Source organism: Bos taurus, chromosome 17, assembly GCF_002263795.3.
Source record: "Bos taurus isolate L1 Dominette 01449 registration number 42190680 breed Hereford chromosome 17, ARS-UCD2.0, whole genome shotgun sequence".
NCBI lineage: Eukaryota > Metazoa > Chordata > Mammalia > Artiodactyla > Bovidae > Bos > Bos taurus.
In genome coordinates this window covers 72,247,580-72,267,204 of record NC_037344.1, presented here as the reverse complement: position 1 = coordinate 72,267,204, position 19,625 = coordinate 72,247,580, and the positions used below count along the sequence as shown (strand labels likewise).

Genomic DNA, 19,625 nt, shown 5'->3' with positions numbered 1-19,625 from the left:
CTGATGGTGGACCACAGATCTGGTTCATGAAGTCAGATCTGCAGCTGGCATTCTCTTCCTAGGAGGAGGACCAAGACTGCTGTCAGAATTTGCTCACTGGACTCGGAGAAGGGGGTGCAGCGAATTGGATGATCTTGCAGGAGGGTGTCCTGGGGCTCTGGCAAGGGGAGCACGTTTCCCCACTCACTCACTGAAGGATGCACTTTCAGCTCAGCGCTCCTGCTTCAGCCTTCTTTGCCCATCACACAGAGCTCCTGTAACTGCAGCTGTGTTGTCAGTAGCTTTGTCTCTTACCTTAAGGTTGCTGTTGTCAAGATTACAGAATGTGTGACAGTTAAATAATGTAGCTTTCAGGTTGGCAGGCTCTCTAACCATCTCTTACTCTGCCTTCAGTGTCTCTGCCTCATTTACAAACCACTGCAGGAAAGAGTTAACAGCAAGCCCCCAGGGCTGCTGTCTTCAGAAGGGTCTGCTCAGGAAGTTGGCCGTTGGCTGGTGTGGGGAGTTTTGCGCTTGAACTGTCCCTCCGTCCCCTAGCACCCCTGATAAGGGCGCTTCACTGTGTCTGACTCCGCACGAGCAGCGTGGTTTCTGTTGAGCACCCACTTTCTAGGCAGGCAGTGCCTAAGTGCCCAGCCCCCAGCAAAAACCTTGGCACGAAGCTCGCTGCTGTGAGGGGAGCATGCTTGGGGTGCACCCTCAGACGAGGCAGGGCCCTGTGGAAGCCCCCGCACGGCTTTCTCCAGACTCCAGCTGTCCTCTTCCTCGGTGAGACCCTTGCGCTGGGTGACATTTAACCGAGAGGACACCTGTGTGCGTGCGGCCCTTCTTCTTTCTCGGGAGGAGGGTCATGTGGCTGACTCCACTGGATATGTGTGAATTTCTCCTGTCCGCTTCTACCTTCCTGAGGCTCGGTTACACCCCGGATCACTGTTCCTGTTCAGCCCTATACAGTGTGTCTGCTCGCTCCACTCCCTTACTTAAAACAGTGGACGAGAAGCCCTTTGCATTCCTGAGGGAAGGATTCTCGAGGTTCTTAAGAGTAGAGGAGTTTCTGAGTACCCACCTGCGGTAAGAAAGTGGAGACTTATAGGGAGAGGTGAGTGTTGAAACTCTCCCCTCCCATTTTTTTGTCTTCACTTCTCTCTTCTTCTTTTTTCCAAAGAGGGCAGAGGCCTGAGTGGGACCTGGTACAGATAGGGTCGGTCCAAGGAAGGCTGTTTTCTGAGCTGGGCCTGCCGTCCTGGCTCAGACATGGGCGCCCAGACAGCCGGCGTGCTTTTCGCGGCCCTGGGGCACGTTAGGGACACAACGTCAACGTGCCCTGTCTTTGTCCCTCGGCATGCCACGGGGGGAGGGGGTGACGCACTCCATTCACCCCCCTCACCCAGGCTGTGAGGCCAGGCCTGTCACAGGGCAGAGCGTGCCGCTTGTCCTTAATTCCTTAGTTTGCTCTCTCTTCCAGAAAACGTGCATTGATCGTGAGGTCAGGCAAATGGGAAACCCCTAACTTGGTTGCTCGGGTGACCAGCTGCAAGTCAGCTCTGCTCTGTGTCCGCTGGGTGCTCTTGTGTCCCGGGTCTGGTGACCAGGCTCAAGGGCTCCTGGCCTCTATTCTCAGATTCTTGTCTGAGCTTCAGCCTTTTCCTGCTGGGCTGCTTCTAGGACTGCGGTCCCAGCCTGAGGGTTGCAGCCCACCTCCAAGGGCCCCTGTGAGGCCCACCCAGGCCGCAGCCCTTGCCTCTGGGAGAGAGAGGAGAGGAGAGCAACGGAGAAGAGAGCGAGTCCTGTCTACAGCGTGTCCGTCTCTGGTTCCCATGTCCTGCCCATCTTTTTGCTCTATGTTCCGGGCTCCTGCCTGTCTTGAGAAGGCTGCCGCCGCCACCACCTGTACCCTGTGCCACACGTCTCTGTGCCCTGGACATCAGGGGGCCCGCTCCTGCCTCCTCTCCCCTGGCCTGTGCTGAACCAGCAGACCCCACGCCCGGGCAAGCAGAGCCACGAGCAGACCTGCACAGCAGGCAGCCTCCCGTGCCCTCCTGCCCCTCTTCCTGCCCTCCGGAGCTGTGTTTAGATCCTCCCCTGTGGCTCTTCCTCAGAGCGCCAGAATATCGGGGCATTCAGCTGGCTGCCCCGGCATTTGAAGGGCCCGGCCTGCAGCGTGCAGTCAGACCAGACCCTCCCTGCAGGCAGGTGTGCGCTGGGCGGCGTGCAGAGGGGTGGCCAGGAGCTGAGCCGGTGGGCTCTGCAGTTCACGGTGGTCCAGGCTGTGGAGGGAAAGTCCTGCAATTGGCCTTTCTTCAGCATCACGAAGCTAAAGGTGTCCCCTCCTGCTCCCTTTCCTTTGTCAAGCTGCGTTAAAAGGGAACCACTGAGTGAGAGGAGAGACCAGGCTTCAGCAGAGGGTGTTCATGCCGCTGGAGCCAGTGTTGTTAAGTCAACTCTGAAACATTTTAGGAAGTACTTGGAAGAAGAAGAAAATCTTTACCTGGAATCAAGCCACATTTAACTATATTAGTTTGCTGGGGCTGCCATAACCAAGTGCCACCTACCGTGGCTTAAACGCCAGAAGTGACTTTTCTCACAGTTTGGAGGCTGGAAGGCCAGAATGAAGGTGTGGGCCGGGCTGGTCTCTCCGGAAGCCTCTCTCTCTGGCGTGTAGACCACCGTCTTCTCCTGTGTCCTCAGTGGTCTCCCTCTGTTCTGTGTCCTAACCCCCCCTGCTTAGAAGGAAGCCAGTCCTGTTAGTAGGACCGGCCCTCCCTAATCACCTGATTTTAACTTAATCACCCCTTCCATGACCTGTGTCCAGATGCAGTCTCATGCTTAGGTACCTGGGCATTAGGATGTCAGTGTATGAATTTGGTGAGAGACCCGGCGCAGCCCATCCCATGAAGCCATCAGCACAGTCATTTCCTAAAGCTCTTTTTAGCCTTTAACCACGTATAGCTATGTTCACTGTATTTTGCAGAAGTAGCTGATAGTTATTGTTTTCATGGTGGGACATGGTTTTTTTGCATTGGTGAAGCGTACTTAGGCATTTCTCTGTTTAGACTTTCTGGTCTTTCCTTGTGAAGCAGCGTGTTTGTACACCTGGCACTGTCTTCTTCTGAATTACGTCCTTGTGTTACATCGCAGACGAGTCTTGATGTGAACTGCCCACCTGCTTCCGGAAGGTTCTGCGTGTTGTGATAGCGTTGGTAAGACACCTTGTACTGGTTTATCTATAGCTTCACAGGGCTGGATTTTGTCGTATGTTTCCCTGCCAACTCAGAAAGCATAAGAGGGTACCTTATCCTTCTGAGCCCGGGATAACGTTTGGGTGCGGTTGGCTCTGTTATACTGTGAGGTAAGCAGACAGCCCGCAGGGCGGAAGTGCTGGGATTGCGTGGCGCTGCCGTGCCCTTACCTTCTGTGCTCAGATTGCGTGGCGCCGCCATGCTCTCGCCCTTTGTGCTGTGGGAGCTTGGATTCTGTGTTCTCTCCATGCTGCAGGGCTGCTGCTTGAGTCCTGACTCCGGGCCGGGGCCGCTCCGGGTCCCAGCTGCGCGCGGGGTCCTGGTCTCAGGTAACTTTGCGACTCTGCAGCAGTCCGAGGAGCCGGGCTGGCCAGTGTCTGTCCAGAGAGGAGTCTGTGGTGAACCCTGTGGCTTTGGAATTAAAGCCTCTGGGAAGATACTTGGCTGTTTGGTATTTTGCTGGGGTGGGGGCGGGGAGAGGGAGGAGCAGATCACTTGTAATGTGGGCCCAAACTCTTCCCTGGGGGCTCTTGGTAGGTTTGTGAAGACTGTGATAGAAGGTAGTAAAGTGAACCGAGCCCTGAGGCAGTGAAAGTGCTGCAGGCCTTGCTGGGAGGTCACCCTCAGCCGAGGTTTTTCATGGGAACGGTCATGGGAACGGCCGTGGGCTTTGCACGTGCTACACGCTCTGGCTGCTGAGCCGAGGCATTTCAGGTGGCGGAGGCGGAGAACCAGCGTTGGGAACAGGATTTGCTGGAAGAGCAGAGTGGAGACAGACAAGCTCTGGGGGTGGGGGGGCCAAACCCAGAGGCCACGTCTGCCTGGGGAGCCGGGGAGGGCCTGCGTCTGCGCGGGGAAGCGCTTATGGCCGCCCTGGGTTCTCTCAGGAGCGTGTGCGCCACCGCCGCCCGCTCCCCCAGAGGGCAGAAATGTTCTGTTTCTGACTCTCTTCTGCCGTTTGCCATTTGCACTCGCTGGAAACGGCGCCTCAGTGCCTTCCTCCAGCGGCTGTTCCCATCGTTGAGTTTAGTTCCTGAAATGTTTCTGTGCTCTTGTTCTCCTGGTTTGTTATTCACATATTTATTCTTGTTATCTGCTTCTCTCATGAAAAAAAGCTTGGTCTCTTGTGCATATGACCACACCAGCCAGAGCACAGCTTTCAGTTGCATGAAACCCTGCTGCATAAATGCAGGTTTGCAGCAAAGTGACTCCAGGCTCACTTGCCTGTATTCAGTGAGTCTGAGAGACTCTCTCTGCTGAGCCACTCTCTTCTGAGCATCTCTGTTTAGAGCTCGTCCGGAAGCTGGGATTCAGGCCGGCTGAGGGTTCACCATGGTGAAAGCAAAAGACGCTGGCGTTCATTCCCACACGGTCTTGGAGGCCTGTGGAGGGCCAGGCCTAGAGGGGCAGAGAAATGGGCTCAGTCTTGCTGTCATGGGGCTTACCGTGGAGAGAGACAACGCGGCATTAGACAAAAGCTGGAAGTAAACACGGGGAACGCTAACCGGCGCCGTGAAGGAGAAGTCCGCGGTGTGGACGGTGTGACTGATGCACGGGCGCCGGGAGCATTCTCTCCTGGCAGAGCAGCGGCTCTAGAGCCCTCGGGCCCCGCAGCCTCACTGGGGACAGCAGCCGCGTGGCCTGCTCCGCGAGGCGGACTCTTCGCCCCGGAACCAGCGGGGAGCCCCAGCTGCGGGCTCTCGTCAGGCTGGGGACGCTCCCACACCTTCCTGGTTTGTGGAGGGGTTTTGTCCGGAAGGCTGCTGCATTTCTCAGGTGCTTTCCTTGCAGCTGTTGCAGAGCTGGTTTTAAACTTGGTTAGGGTGGGTCTGAACCAGCTTTTGCCACAGGAACACTCGACTCCCCTGCCGAGGCGTGGCCCTTCAGGTTCTCCACGGAAGCTTTGCGGGCTTGTCGCTCTGGCTGGAAGGAGCCCAGGCTCCTCCCAGCTCTCCAAGGGCCTGGGAACCTTCGGCTTCCAGCTCCTTGCTTGATTTTTACCCCACTTCTCGGGGTATGACCCTATCCTGGTCTGTCTTAGCGTATGCACCAACGACTCGGATTTGCGGAGCTTCTTCCAGTTGGCGCCCTCTTCTCCTGGCTCTCCGGCCGCTTTCCCCGTCCCTGTCTCCGCGGCTTCGTGAGAGCAGCGGGACCCGCTCTGCGGCCCGGGGCACGTCTTCTGGCAGGAGTCCCGGGCAGTCGCAGGGCTCAGCTCGGCGCCCCCTCCCCGGCCCTCAGCGCAGTGTGCGAAGCGCGCTTTCACATGTGCGAAGCGGGCTGTCACGTGTGTGAAGCGCGCTTTCACATGTGCGAAGCGGGCTGTCACGTGTGTGAAGTGTGCTTTCACGTGTCTGCCCGTTTTTCTGCTTTATGGCAGGAAGCTGTGTCCACATCCCGCTGTGGCCTCGGGGCTGCAGGTGGGAGTTCCCTGTCCACAGGATTTCACTGCAGGAGTCTGTCAGCTGGTTCTTTCATACCTGAGGAAGCTGAGGCTTGAGGGAGCTGCTTTGCCAACCTGCCAAAATTGTCACGGGCACCGTTGTCTATCAAGGCAGCGCTGAATCTCTTAGAAAATGCTGACTTATGTTCCGTGTTCTCCAAGGGGGCAGGACATAGAGTGACAAAAAAAGCAGATTTAACAACAGAAAACACCACTGATACTCACAGCTTTATGTTCAGTTCTCAGGGAATTTTGTTCCCCCAGGAGACTATGCCCAGAGGTTTCAGATGACACAAGTTGTGTACTTTGAGAACAGTTCCGTTGGCCAGCGTGTAGTGAACGCCGCAACTGCAGCTCTGCTGTGACCTACATACCCGACGTCCACCCGCTCTCACGCTGACTTGCCCTGCGGCGCTCGGCCTAGGCATCCTGTCTAGTTCTGGGTAACGTGCTTGGGCATTTCCTCACTCTGGCAGTAGCTTCACCTCATGGCACAAGGAGCTCGTGGCAGTGAGGCTCCTGCCCACCTCCAGGGACGGGGGTGGCTGGGAAGGCGGGGTGCCACCCCCCTCGATGTGTCCATTCCAGAGGACGGCTCCCAGACCCTCGGAAAGATCCCTGGGTCATAAAGCTTGCACGGCGCCAGTCTAGCCTTCTAAAGAGTGTATGTGCCTTCCCACAAAAAAGGAAACCCTGCCAGTGGCGTCCTCCAGCGTGAGTTCTCAGAGGAGGAGGAGAGGAGAGGCTCTCCGCCGACTCCCCGCAGGGAGAGCCAGCCTCCTGCACAACCTCCATCACCTGGTTTCTCGCCTGCCTGGAGTGAGGGCAGGGCTGGGTCCAGGGTTCGCTGCGTCGCGGCGCCTCCTGTTGGTGGTGCCAGTGAGCAGAGGGGCAGTGGGTCAGAGGTGCGCTGCCCCCACCCACCCTCACGGGGCATGTGCTGAGCCCGCTAGGACTGTGCCTTGGTGCCTGGCCCTGCCGGGATGCCGCGTGGACAGGAGGCTGAGGCTCTGCGCGTCGCCGGGTGACTCTGGGTCTAACTCCAAAGTCCACGTGCGTCTCACTTCCTCGATCCTTACCCTGCCCCCCAAGAAGCCTGCAGGGACAGAGGACAGGACGGGAGCACGCTGTTGAGAAGCTCAGGCTCGGCAGTGTTGGCGCCTGCGAGTGTTGACCAGTGGTCCTCTCCATGTTTGGTCAGGAGGCCTGGCCAGTGGCACCGCGTTTCTGAGTCTCGCTCCGCCCTGCAGCCCCCCAGGGTCCCCCTGGCTGTGCTGGGTGGGGCAGGGCCGGGGTCAGCACGCTGCTCCGTCAGCTCTGGGCCTCCGTGGCTCCCTCCCTTGTTGCCTGGCACGGGGGTTCTCTTCCGCCTGAGCATTTACTCCCACGGCACGGATTCCCCTCTTGTGTGTGTACTTTAATGTTAACCTACGGGACGTGCTTCCTGATGACACAAGGACTGTTTGCCTTTAGAACATATTATGGCAAATATAAAGAAACATGAAGAAGAAACGTAACACCTCCGGTCAGCCTGTCTCTTGGAAGCATTGACACTGATTTTTTTTTTTTGACCCCAGCGTGCAGCTTTCAGAATCTTAGTTCCCAGACCAGGGATTGAACCCCGGCCCTAGCAATGAAAGCACAGAGTTCTAACTAGTGGACTGCCAAGGAATCCCCTGATACGTTTTCTCCCCACACTTATTCTATATGTAATTCAGACCTTGTCTTCTGTTGGCTTCTAGAATGTTTAGAGCATTGTTCTGTGCCATGAAAAATGCCATTGTTAATGTCTGTGCCATTAGGTTAAACTTTACAAAAGCATTGTTTTTATAGATCAAAAATGTTTGCATATCAGCAGTTTCATAGGGTTTAACCTAATATTTGATCAAATGGTTGACCACGATTACTCCTGCAGCGCTTTAGATCGTTTCAGATCGTCAGTTAGTAAACGCAGCACTGGGGCGAAAGCATTTTATGTAACTTTTGCCAGTTTCTATAAAGAAGGCTGAGCGCCGAAGAACGGATGCTTTTGAACTGTGGTGTTGGAGAAGACTCTTGAGAGTCCCTTGGACTGCAAGGAGATCCAACCAGACCATCCTAAAGGCAATCAGTCCTGAATATTCATTGGAAGGACTGATGCTGAAGCTGAAACTCCAATACTTTGGCCACCCCATGCAAAGAACTGAGTCATTGGAAAAGACCCTGATGCTGGGAAAGATTGAGGGAGGGAGGAGAAGGGGACGACAGAGGATGAGATGGTCGGATGGCATCGGTGACTCAATGGACATGGGTTTGGGTGGACTCCGGGAGTTGATGATGGACAGGGAGGCCTGTTGTGCTGCAGTTCACAGGGTTGCAGAGAGTCGGACACGACTGAGCGACTGAACTGAACTTGCCAGTTTCAGTTTGTCCCCGTGTATTTTCTGTTTTAAAATCTTAAGGGAGCAACAGAATTACTTTCTATAAAAAGTCCTCAGTGGTAACTGACTGATGGATCTTCAGGGCAAATGCCAAGCATTGGATTCAGTTTACTTTGCCTGTAAAACGTCCCACCAGACCTGTGAGCGTCGGTAAGAGCTGCTCATCACATCCATGGGTTGCAGCGTTAGCGCCTCCTGGTGCGCCTTCAGAGCTTCCTCTGCAGAGATTTTCAGGATTGGCATCCCCTGTTTTCCTTTCCATACTGAATCCCGATTTTTGGTTCTTTGGTGGCCTTTCCTGTTGGTTTGTTCTGACCGTCATCCAGTGTTTTCATCTGTCCCATTAATTGCTGACTGTCCACCCACCGCCCTCCACTTGCCACCAGGGCACATCCAGTAGCAGTGGACACTGTTTACTGCATACCTGCTGAGTGCCCCACCCCGTCCCAAGTGCTGTACACACGCTTGGAGTGTAAAGAGCCGTAAGTGGAGGTGGGATGCCTGCGGCTTTGGTCACCTGCTCACGGACGCCGCTGGGCAGCAGGGACCCAGGCTGCCCCAACACTGAGGAGCAGACCTCAGCCATTGTGCGTTACTGCTGCAGGCACGGCCGCTCAGCTCTCGGCCAGGGTCCTCAAAGGGCGTGTGTAGCGTCACTTCAGAGGCTGGAGGTGTGCTTGCTATCATCTTTAGACTGGGGAAACAGCCTGTTGGTTGTATAGACTTACTGGGCTTTTTCGTACTGGTCCATTCTGAATGTGGGCTTATATATTTTTAATCCGTGGTTTTTTGTCTCATTTTCTAGGTCCAAAAGCTGCTTTGTATGTGCCCAGTAGATTTCCATGGGATCTTCCAGCTGGATGAGAGGCGGAGAGACGCAGTGATCGCATTGGGCATCTTTCTCATTGAATCTGACCTACAGGTAAGCCTTTGCGAAGTGAAGTGTTTCTGAGTGCAGGAGACGGTGCAGTTGGGGTTGAAGTTTGTATCTGCTGTGTCCACCTAGATCCGAGCCAGAGGGTGGGGTAGCTGGACGGGTGCACGTGACCCCTGAAGGCCGCGTCCTTGCGGAGGTGTGCTGTGGTCCCACTGGGTTGTGCTGGTGCTCTGGGAGGGGGCTTGGGTTTCGCCTCAGCAGAACGCTGCCGAGTCAGACGCAGAGGAGCCATTATTTTCCCTTTCCAAAGGACAACACTCTTTGAGATAATCATGGTGTCTTTTTCAAAACTATGATGGATGTGAATTAAGTTTTACAGCATGTGCTAATGTGCCTTTTAAAGGTGATTTTAAAAACCTGTGGCATGGAGAAGGAAATGGCAACCCACTCCAGTATTCTTGCCTGGAAAATCCCAAGGACGGAGGAGCCTGGTAGACTACAGTCCATGGGTTCGCAAAGAGTCGAACACGACTGAGTGACTTCACTTTCAGACTTGTCAAACAGGAGAAGTGATAAGGCAGTGTCTAATGGGGGAAATACCAGTTCAGGTAGAATGAAGTGAGCACAAAAGATCTGAAATACTAATAAGATCACGTCCTGAGAGCAGTACTCAAACTGTTAGTTTAAGATACTGGAGAAAAGTCAACGAAGCTGACCTGGGCAAAGGGGACTGTGCAGACCACAAAGCCATATTAACTAACTACAGATGGCCACTTAACTCTCGTTCCATTTCCTCTGCAGCTTCTGCCGAGTGGCTGGGCCAACAGATCAGACCAATTTGATATGCCCATCTTTAAGGCTTTAGCTGTGAAGCTGCTGGACATTAGGCTGAAAACAAAATCATATATTTTTTAAAAAACAGCATATATTGCTTTATGCTTTTCCTGTTACAAAGAAAAAGAGGTATAACCTAATGGCGCCTCTGGTTGTTCATTTAAAGAAACCTCACAAAGGAACACCAGATACTTAACCCAATATACACAGTTCCCCGGCAAGTTTAATGAGGTACCCACTTTTAAGTTTCACACTTGATAGTAAAAGCAATAGATGATGACAATGAGTGGTGGCCAAGGTCACGAAGTGGTAGCCTGTAGACTGCTTTGCTTCACAGGTATGTTTTGACTGACATAGCATTAAAAGTATAATCTGACATTTAAAAAATAAAAAAATAAAAACCTGTGGCAGAATTTGCATGTTTTCGAAACTACCGTTTTCTCAGCATCTCAGGACGTCTGATGGTGTCCCCTTCTTGGGAATTATGCTTGTCTGGTCCTTCAGCAGGAGACCACCGAGCGAGCCCGTAGGGGGAGGTTATGATCTGACTCCCTGCAAGTGATTTTTCCGCTGGCTACTGCTGGCTGTCAAGTCTCATGCCCCGTTGGAGAGGAGCAGAAGGAAGCGTGCGGGAGCACGTTTAGGGGAGGAGGGAGGCCAAGAGCAGCTGTGGCAGCCCCGCGTCCGGAAGCCTCTCTCTCCCGGAGGGTCTGGTCCTGAGGCCTGGCTGTGGGGCTGGGGGCTCTGAGCACCCGTCAGGGAGCCGCTCCAGGCGAGTGCACACGAGCCTTCTGCCAGGCACCAGAGCCAGCTGGACCCAGGGCAGCAGGGGGCAGGCGTCGGCCCGCCTGTGGGCTGCCGTGCACACGCCCTGCTCTGAGATGAAGAGGGTGTGGGCGTGCTTGGATCTGGGCTCAGTCTGTACTCAAAAGCCATGTGTTTAATTAAATGTAATCTTCTTTGTTTTTTTCTTCAAGCACAAAGACTCTGTGGTTCCTTACCTTCTTCGACTTCTTAAAGGTCTTCCGAAAGTGTATTGGGTAGAAGAGAGCACAGCTCGGAAGGGCAGAGGTAACTTGGCTCAGCGTTGCCCGGAGTACAGGAGGCGTCCGTGTGCTCCTGTCTGAGATCCAGGGTGCAGTCCCTGGCGCGGCAGCGTGGTGCCTGCAGCCAGTTCTGCTCCCGCTGGGGGACAGCGGCCCGCCTGCAGCCCCACGCAGAGCCCCACACAGGGCGGGCTGAGTGGGACCACGGGACCCTCAGGAACCTCTGGTCACGTCCCCCATCCAGCAGTGGGTCCTCGGCTGTCCCCGAGCTGGTTTGTCACCCTGCAGTCAGATCCGTTTTCCAGAGGCCTGGCGGCTGCTCAGAAAAAAGGGCTGGGCCGCAGGGTCCTCTCTCGGTAGTCTCATCGCTTCATCGATATTGCTGCATTTCCATTGACTTTTCCATCATTAGAAACGGACTAAATTCATGTGTTTCTGTCTAGCTGGTATTTGATTTTGAAATTTCTTCAAAGACAAAGAGAAAGTGAGATAACCTCCCCTCTTCCTTCCACTGCCCTCCCCTCCCTTCCTCCCTGCTTGCCTCCTTCCTCCTGTCCTTCCTGAAATATTTACACAGGCCCACGACATGCCAGGCATTGTGCTAAATGCTTATAACGCCCATGGTCTTATGAACAGATTTTCTAAGACTCTAAAGTCAGCTTGGAAGATCTCCAGCATTTCAGAGTTCATGACCCTTCAGACTGAAGTTTCCTTGTAATCTGTCTCTGAGGCCTGAGGCCCCCACCTTCAGATCTCACTGGGGCTTGATGCCTGCAAAAAGGCCCCGTCCTCCCTCTCGGTGGCATGGCCTGCATTTGTTAGGTGGGCTCATCTGCTGGAGCCCGTGCTGTACCTGTGTGTGTCTGCCCGGGCTCCTCCTGCCCTTCGGATCTTCACCATTGCTGGTGGCTGGTGTCAGCATAAAGCTGACAGACTCTAGGTTATGCAGATACCCTGGAATCTGGAAGACGACAGGTGAAATAGAGCACTGTAAAAAGCGAGACACCTGTGTGCACCGTTGCTGTCTGATCTGGGGAGAAGCAGAGTCCTAGAAAACATTGATCCTAGTTTATTTCAAAACAAGTACCACTTCTGTACACATGGACTCGCTCTCACGAAGTTTTGAGCATCACTGAAAGATCGTTGGAGTTGTATAAGTACCCGATTGCTGGGTGACACCTCAGCCTCCCAGTTTCTGTTCTGGCAGTGTCGCTCAGCTCTGATGCATCCAGAGCAGCAGCTTCAGCTCCGGGGGCTTCTCAGAAGGCAGAGTCTCAGGCCCTGCGTTGGAGCTGCCGAGTTAGGACTCGGGCCAGGGAGCAGACAGACCGCTTCAACAAGCCCCCCCGGGGGTTCTGGCCACACTCATGCTTGAGAAGGACCTAGAGTTGTGTCTCTGGATCACATGTGGAGAAGTAGACACGTGGCGGGTGGCTGCCCTCTGTGTGTGTGTGTGCCCTTGACTCGGTGCTCAGCGTCCAGGACGGGTTACGTGTTCAGTAGGGACCCGGCCTCCCCGGCGGCAGGCCTGGCCTTCCCTCAGTGCCCTTGACAGAACCGCCGCTTCTCTTTCGAGCCTCTGGGTGCAGAGCTCCCTTTCTGGCCTGAGGCCCTGCTCCTGAGAAGCTCCCTCCAGAGCGTGTCTCTGGTAGCTCCTCTTAGCATCTTAGACTTTCTCCATCCGTCAGAAGAAGAGAGAAATAAACGTTAACTCAGTTTCAGGTGATAGTGATTGGTGTTTGAAATTCAGCCTCCATGAGATATCTCCCACACACTGAAGACTGAGTTCCCAGTTGCATGTAGGTTGGAAGTAAAGCATGGAGGCTGTTGTGGTAAAAGGCACTGTGATCTCAGACTATAAATGGGCTCAGGAAGCATCTAAGTTTCTTGAACTGAATCATTTTGTTACGAGGAAGGTGGGGTGTTTCTCAGGAAACATGCTGGGCCCATACCCCGTTGAGAGCGGCCTCCGCAGGGAGTGGGTCCTTGACAGCGTGTGAGGGGAGCAGCCGGGCAGGGTGATGGTCCAACTCCTGTCTCTGCCTGCAGGTACCCTCCCGGTGGCCGAGAGCTTCAGCTTCTGCTTGGTCACTCTGCTGTCTGACGTGGCTTACAGGGACCCTTCCCTGAGGGGTGAGGTGAGTGCGCAGCGACCTGGTGCTTCCGTGTGCGCGGAGCCCTGTGTGATGACGGGACGGGAAGCGAGGTCATTGGGCTGCTCATGCTGACTTACGGCATGTGATTGACAACACGGCTGAGAAACATGAAGTTCTGCTTGCAGGGCTGTCCCTGCTGACCCCCGGGTCCGGTTCGGCCTGCTCTCCCAGCTGCCCTGTGCAGTGAGAGGTCCTGTGTCCCGCTGCCTCCACGCTGGGGGCCAAAGGGGCTCATCCAAGAGAAGCACTTCCTTGTAGGAGTGGGAGCCGTTGGTTCCTTTAAGTGCCCCAGTTTTTCTCCTTTTAGTTTATTTTGGTGGAAATGCTGCTTCAGTGTATTCCATACTCTCTCCTTGTAAAGAGGAACAGGACGGTGACAGGCTTGTCTTAACCAGATCTGTTAGTCGCAGAGTCGGTCTCCCCGGGCGGCTGGCCTCAGTCCCTGCCGGGGGAACCAGTTTCGCGTGTGCCGTGTTCCCAGCTGGCTGCTGCTCTTCAGTCCCTGTGTCTCTGTGTCTTTTAATTTTTAAAATCTCTTTCCGTACTATTGCACTGTGACTTCGTTTGTCCCTATTTCTGTTGCTACGTTGGTCTCCACCGTTCTTTCTTAGTTGAGGTTCTTTATGGTGGATTGGCTGAACGGGTAATGAAATAGAGTATCATCAGTGTTGTTATTTAACATGCTAACAGGGCTCTTCTGTCAGTAACACCCACTGAAATAGAGAAGCCACCACAGAAGATGGTGATATAACTTTAATACGTGAAATGGACAAAGCACTGCTTTTCGCATCCTCATGGTTTCCGTGTCATTTGACGAAACGGGAGCTACAACCCAGTCACCTCAGACCAGCTTCATCCTCTGTCTGGATTCCCTGCAGCGACGGGTAGTGAGGGAGATGAGGGGCTCCGTCTGGTGCTCGTTTCAGAGCCTGGACTGACCGCTGCTGACACCCTGGGTCAGCAGTGTGGCCGAGGGCAGGGCTTGAGGACCAGCAGGGATGGAGACCTGGGCCACACGATGTAGGCAGTGCCCAGCTGGGGACTGAGGACCCGCCCGACGGGCTGAGCCTACGGCCTGGACTTTTGTGGGGCTCCGTGACAGGCCGAAGAGACTGACCCCTCGGGGGAGGGACACAGCCTAGGGCAGCAGGTATGGGAGAGGCTGACAGAGTTCACCTCTGTGAGCCTGTCTGGCCAGCAGCATGAAGGGGCTGGAGAGCCAGCGTCCCGTCCCCAGACATCCGGAGCCCGGCTGAGCCTGGCGATAACCCGGGGCAGTCCCGGCTCCCCGGCGTGGCAGCGGGAGGCCATTGCCGATGCTCTGGACTCCAGTGAGGTCAGGCTGGCCATCCGGAAGGCCGTGAATCGTAGGAATGGACTGAAGGAACCAAGGGTGCTGAGCCGTGAGGGGAGCCACGGGGCCTCTGGACTGGCCGAGAAGCGGGCCGTGTTCCCAGAGGCGCTGCCCACCTCGGCAGAGCTACTGTGGTGGGGGGGGCTCGGTCGTGTGCGAGGTGGGACTCGAGGCCGCCCCAGGCTGCCTCTAGGCCCGAGTTAGCTGTGTGGCGCTGCCCCGACTCTGGGTGAGCTTGTGTGCCCCGTGTCCTCGGCTCTTCCAGATCCTAGAGGCGCTGCTGCAGGTCTTGCACGTGCTCCTGGGGATGTGCCAGGCCCTGGAGATTCAAGAGAAAGGTATGTTTCTTTCTTTAATGGTGTTGCGATTATCCTTCCCCTGGCATTTCCCAGTCTTAAGAGTTCCTCTTCTTTGAGACCAATGTGCCTGTGGACATGACCTCGGTTGCTTGGGGGGCGCTGGGGGCGGGTCGTGAGCACAGCTGTCCTGCCTGAGTGCCAGGCCCCTCCCTCAGCCTCCGGGGGCTCAGTTTCCTCCCCTGTAGCCTATTTGGAGGTCCTTTTCCCTGTGGTGGGAAGCTGTCTACCTGCTCCCAGCAGAACTGGCTGCACTGGCGCAGGCCTGGGTGAAAGCCCGTGGGTGGCGTGGCTGAGGGCTGACGAGAGCTGAGGGTGCTCAGACACCCTGCCGTGGGCCACGCCTGCCGCTGGGCTGTGGGCGGGTTGAAAAGGTCAGCGCCGGGCTGGGCGCTGCTGCCAGGCTGTTCGGGCCCCTGAACTTGCAGTCAAGGGGTGGTGAGGCGGGGGCCCGGGTCCCCTGGGGTGCCACCACGGTCTCCCTTGTCTTCCAGAGTACCTCTGCAAGCACGCGGTCCCGTGCCTGCTGGGAATCGTGCGCGCCTTTGGGCGGCACAGCAGCTCGGAGGACTCGATCCTGTCCAGGCTGTTCCCCAGAGCTCCTGCGCACTCCCCTCGTGTCCCCGAGGAGCTGGAAGGTGTGCGCAGACGGTCCTTCAACGACTTCCGCTCCATCCTCCCCAGCAGCCTGCTCACTGTGTGCCAGGAGGGCAGCCTGAAGAGGAAGGCCAGCAGCGCATCCAGCGTCGCACAGGTGGGCCGTGCTCCCGGACGGCCGGGGCCCGGGACTTTCGAGGGTCCTGCTGTGGTTTTAGGGGACTCAGAGGCTCTCGCTGGAGTTCTCTGGAGGGCCGAGGCTGCCACATCCTTTCTGAGATCTACATGTGAGTCATCTCCGGGCGCAAAGCTCTTGTTTCCTAGCCGTTGGGTATACAGCTCTGTTCTGAGCAGGAGATGGCGCCCCTAGGAAACGTGTGACTGGCGCGTGGAGAAAGCCAGGGAATAACAGGAACCTGGCTCAGTCAGCTGGCACAGAGTATGTGGCAAGACCCAGCGCTCGCAGAATCGCAGCCGAGAGCCGTAGCCGCGGGGCCTTCAGGGAGGAGGGGGATGAGCGAGGCAGCAGTCGGAAGCTCGTCTGCCCGAGGTCTGACTGCCTTTCTGGTCTGTGTTTCAGGTCAGCCCTGAGCGTGGGGCACCCCCTCCCAGCCCCCCTGGAGGATCTGCCTTTCACTGCCTCGAAGGTGGGCTTCGCCCTTGTTCAGAGCACTGGCCAAGCCAGGGCAGGGTCCAGGCCCCCCGCGGTGTGTGGGTGGCATGCAGCTCAGTGCCAGGCTGACAGGGCACCTGTTTTCTGTTCCCGATTAAACTTCCTACACTTGAATCTGAAAGTATTTCAGACTTGGAGCCAGGTGTCGGAAGGGACACGCAGGACCCCGGGTGCCGGCCGTCTGAGTTCAGTGTGTTAGCCTGTGGAAGTGCCGGTTTTCAGGTGGCGGTGATAGCGGCTGGTCCTTCTCGTTTCTTTTCATTTAACGGCGTTAAGGACCAGGGTGACATTAAGGCACGTAGTAAGGAGACTGAGTGGAAGCTTACCTCTAGTGACGATTTCTGTGGAGCTTGCTGTCCACAGAGGACCCTCGGGGCATTTACCGAATGTGGTCGTCTGCCAACCTGCACCGTCAGACCTGTGTTAGGCAGCCTGCGGCGTCGCCTCCGGGGCCTGAGACAGGGTCGGGTGGGCCGCGGGGGCGCACGCCCTGGAGCCCCGCGCTCCTCTGCCAGGTGGCACTCGCCCGAGAGCCTTTCTCAAGGGCATCTGAGACGCCTGGGGAACGTCTTTAGAAAGGCAGAGGCGTGACTGAACGCAGAGAAGTGTGGACAGTGCGGGCGCACTGCCTCTGCGCTGTGTGGACGCGTGTGCACACCTGAAGGCCAGGCTCACTGCGCGTAATCCCGCTGGAGGGAGCCCCGTCCACAGCCTACCCGCCCCCGCCCCCGACGTCACACACCCCTGAGGCCCTCGGCCTGGGAGCCTGAGTGCAGGGCCATCCGCATCGCGGCTGGCGCCAGGCCCGAGCGAGACCGCCACTCCCACCCTTGCTCACACGCTCCCCGCTCACTGACAGTCCAGGCACCACAAGAAGTTATCTTTAAGGAGTATTTCTTAAAAGCACACGTCTGATCATTTCTCTTACTGCTAAAGAGCGTTCAGTGACCTCACCGCATGCATGTCGCATCCTAGCCCCTTGGTGCCTGGAGCTCCCGCCTCCTGTTTCCGTGTCTGCCCGCTCGCTGCCTCCGCCGCGCGGGGCTTCACCCTCGCGTTGTGCCGCGTGTCTGGGGGGCGCCCTCTGGTCACAGGTTGCTGGCACTAGTTTTCACAGTGAGCTGGTGTCCTTCAAGGGAGGACCTGGTGTCTGCCACCTGTGAGCGTGCTGAGGCCACGGCCCTGGTCGAGCTGTGAGCTGAGGGTCTCTGCATGCGGGAGCACGGAGCCCCCTCAGTGCCTCTGCAGCACGCAGCGCCGCGGGGCCCCCGCACGCGGCCCGTGGAGCTGCCACCCTCTGCTCCCGCATCTTCACCTTTGTAAACTTCCGCGTATGAGTGCTGTCCTGCAGCGTCTTTGAGTGAGTTCACTTCATCTGAGAATCCCTGGGCCCACGCCCGTCGCTGCGAGGGGCGCTATTCCGTGCTTTGGGCGGCTGAGCAGCGCTCCCCTGAGCGCTTGCGGCACATCCTTCTCTGTGTGCCGTCGCACACTTAGGTTGCTCTGTGTCCTAGCTGTTGCGAACAGTGCTCCTGTGGACCCAGGGGCGCGTGCATCATTTCAGTTCATAATTCAGATATACGCCCAGGAGTGAGATCGCTGGATCGTGTCAGCCTGTGTTTCTTAAGGGAAGGGTGGAATTGGAGTGTCAGCGTAAGCACAGCCGATGCCTTTGGTGCGTGTTGCGAGCGTGTCCGGGTCGCGTGCTCCGAGACCCACTGTTGCTTCTGCCCCGTCAGCCTCTTACTCACCCAATGGGAGCACCTCGGAATCCGACTACTACTTCTCTGCCGTCAGCTCCAGCTTCTCCGTCTCTCCTCTCTTCAACGGCGTCACCTACAAAGAGTTCAGCATTCCCCTCGAGATGCTCCGGGAACTCTTAAACCTGGTGAGCGGAGCGAGGGGCGGGCAGCCTGCGGGCAGACACCAGGGAGGCTGTAGGGGCCACAGGCGCATGTCCTCAGGGTCCGTGTGCCACGTTCCCGTCTCACCCCTGCAGCAGCCATGTGGGGAGACGGCCACGAGCCCCCACACGAGAGGGGGCTTTAGGCGAAGGTCAGTCTGGGCTGGAGCCTGGGCGCTTTCACCTCTGGGCATGGAAGCCTCGCGTCCCTGGTTCTGAGGGAGCCGGCTCCTTCTCTGTCTGCTCTCTGCCCCGTTCAGGGCAGGAGAGGCCCCGGTGCTGGCAGGGCTCAGGGCGTTTGTTGGGGGAGGGGGCGCTGCTGGCCTCACGTTTCTGCCCCGTTTTTCAGCGGGAGGTGGTGACATGGTTTCGTCGTTGGCAGGCTCTGCCCCTCCATCTCCCACTGTGTCTGCCGGGGCTCACCAGGCCTCATTTCCCTTGCAGGTGAAGAAGATCGTGGAGGAGCCTGTTCTCAAGTCTCTGGACGCAGTGGTCACGGGTGTGATCGAGGTGCGTGTTCTGAGGGCCTCCTGCCCAGGTCCCCTGGCAGTGCCTGTCCTGACTGCTGAGCGGTGGTCAGTGTGCCTGCCGCGCGGGTGCGGGACAGGCTCGGGGGGACTGACGGTCGGGTGGGAGCTGAGTTCCGGCCTGGGCTCGACTGCTCGTGTGGTCCTTGGCCCAGGTGCTTGCTGGGCCGCCGCCCACACTGGGGCACACCCCTCACGGGTGCAGGCACTGCAGGCCTCGCTTGTGAGCGTGTGGTGTGCCCGGTCCCCTCCATCTTAGCCTGGGCGGGACCACGGCGAGCTTGCACAGTCAGGAAGTGCCACTGCCAAGAGCTCTGGCAGCGCTGGGCCAGTCCGCTCTTGCATCTCTGGGCGGCGTCAGGGAAGGAGGGAGCAGAAGGTGACCCCAGCGACAGGCTGTGTGGGTCACACCCGTGCCCCTGCCTGCAGGCCAGCCCCAGTGCCGACCTCTGCTACGGCGCCTTCAGCGACCCCCTGTACGTGGCTGTGCTCAGGATGCTGCGGGACACCCTGTACTACATGAGAGGTGAGGGCCGTGTCGCGCGCCCCGCCCCGGGGCGGCCGCTGGGAGCACGGCCTCGCCGGCCTTGCTTCAAACACGGCCTCCTCGGGTCTTCTCAGTGCTGAATGCGCTCCGTGACAACAGTCTTGACGACCGCGTGGTGTCCAGCGGGCGTCTCTGCTCTCCTTAGCCATTTCCCCATCTGACCCCCAGCGCTCCTGGGAGCCGAGCCTCGTCGGGGCCACAGCAAGGCTTAGGCTGTGGAGGGCAACGGGCACTGGCAGCTGGGCTGACCCAGAGCCCGCGGCCTCCCCAGCCAGGCTGCTGCCGACCGCCATGGCCGGTCTGCTCGTGTCTGTGCTGCCTCTGGGGCCTCCTTGCCGTCCAGGCCCCGAGGACGTGCGCTGGGTCAGGCCGCGGGCTCCAGGTGCCTGCTGTGCAAGGGTCCTTCCTCAGCCGCGTCCAGGTTCCCACATATGATAAAAGGAAGTGAAGTCGCTCAGTCGTGTCCGACTCTTTGCGACCCCATAGACCGTAGCCTACCAGGCTCCTCTGTCCATGGGATTTTCCAGGCAATAGTACTGGAGTGGATTGCCATTTCCTTCTCCAGGGGATCTTCCAAACCCAGGGCTCAAACCTGGGTCTCCCGCATTGTAGACAGACATTTTATTGTCTGAGCCACCAGGGACGTTCCTACA

The 19,625-nt window shown here is 57.2% G+C and overlaps 1 protein-coding gene across 2 annotated transcripts in view; it reads left to right on the top strand.

The window, feature by feature from the left end:
* PI4KA (phosphatidylinositol 4-kinase alpha) overlaps positions 1-19,625 on the top strand; it is a 59,721-nt gene that overhangs the window by 1,371 nt on the left and 38,725 nt on the right. For both annotated transcript variants that reach the window (NM_174577.2, XM_059875885.1), the window contains 9 exon segments: positions 8,908-9,024; positions 10,791-10,884; positions 12,909-12,997; positions 14,635-14,707; positions 15,220-15,479; positions 15,903-15,969; positions 17,735-17,883; positions 18,343-18,408; positions 18,855-18,951. In NM_174577.2, coding sequence (NP_777002.1) covers positions 8,926-9,024; positions 10,791-10,884; positions 12,909-12,997; positions 14,635-14,707; positions 15,220-15,479; positions 15,903-15,969; positions 17,735-17,883; positions 18,343-18,408; positions 18,855-18,951 — 994 coding nt within the window. In that variant the 5' untranslated portion in view covers positions 8,908-8,925.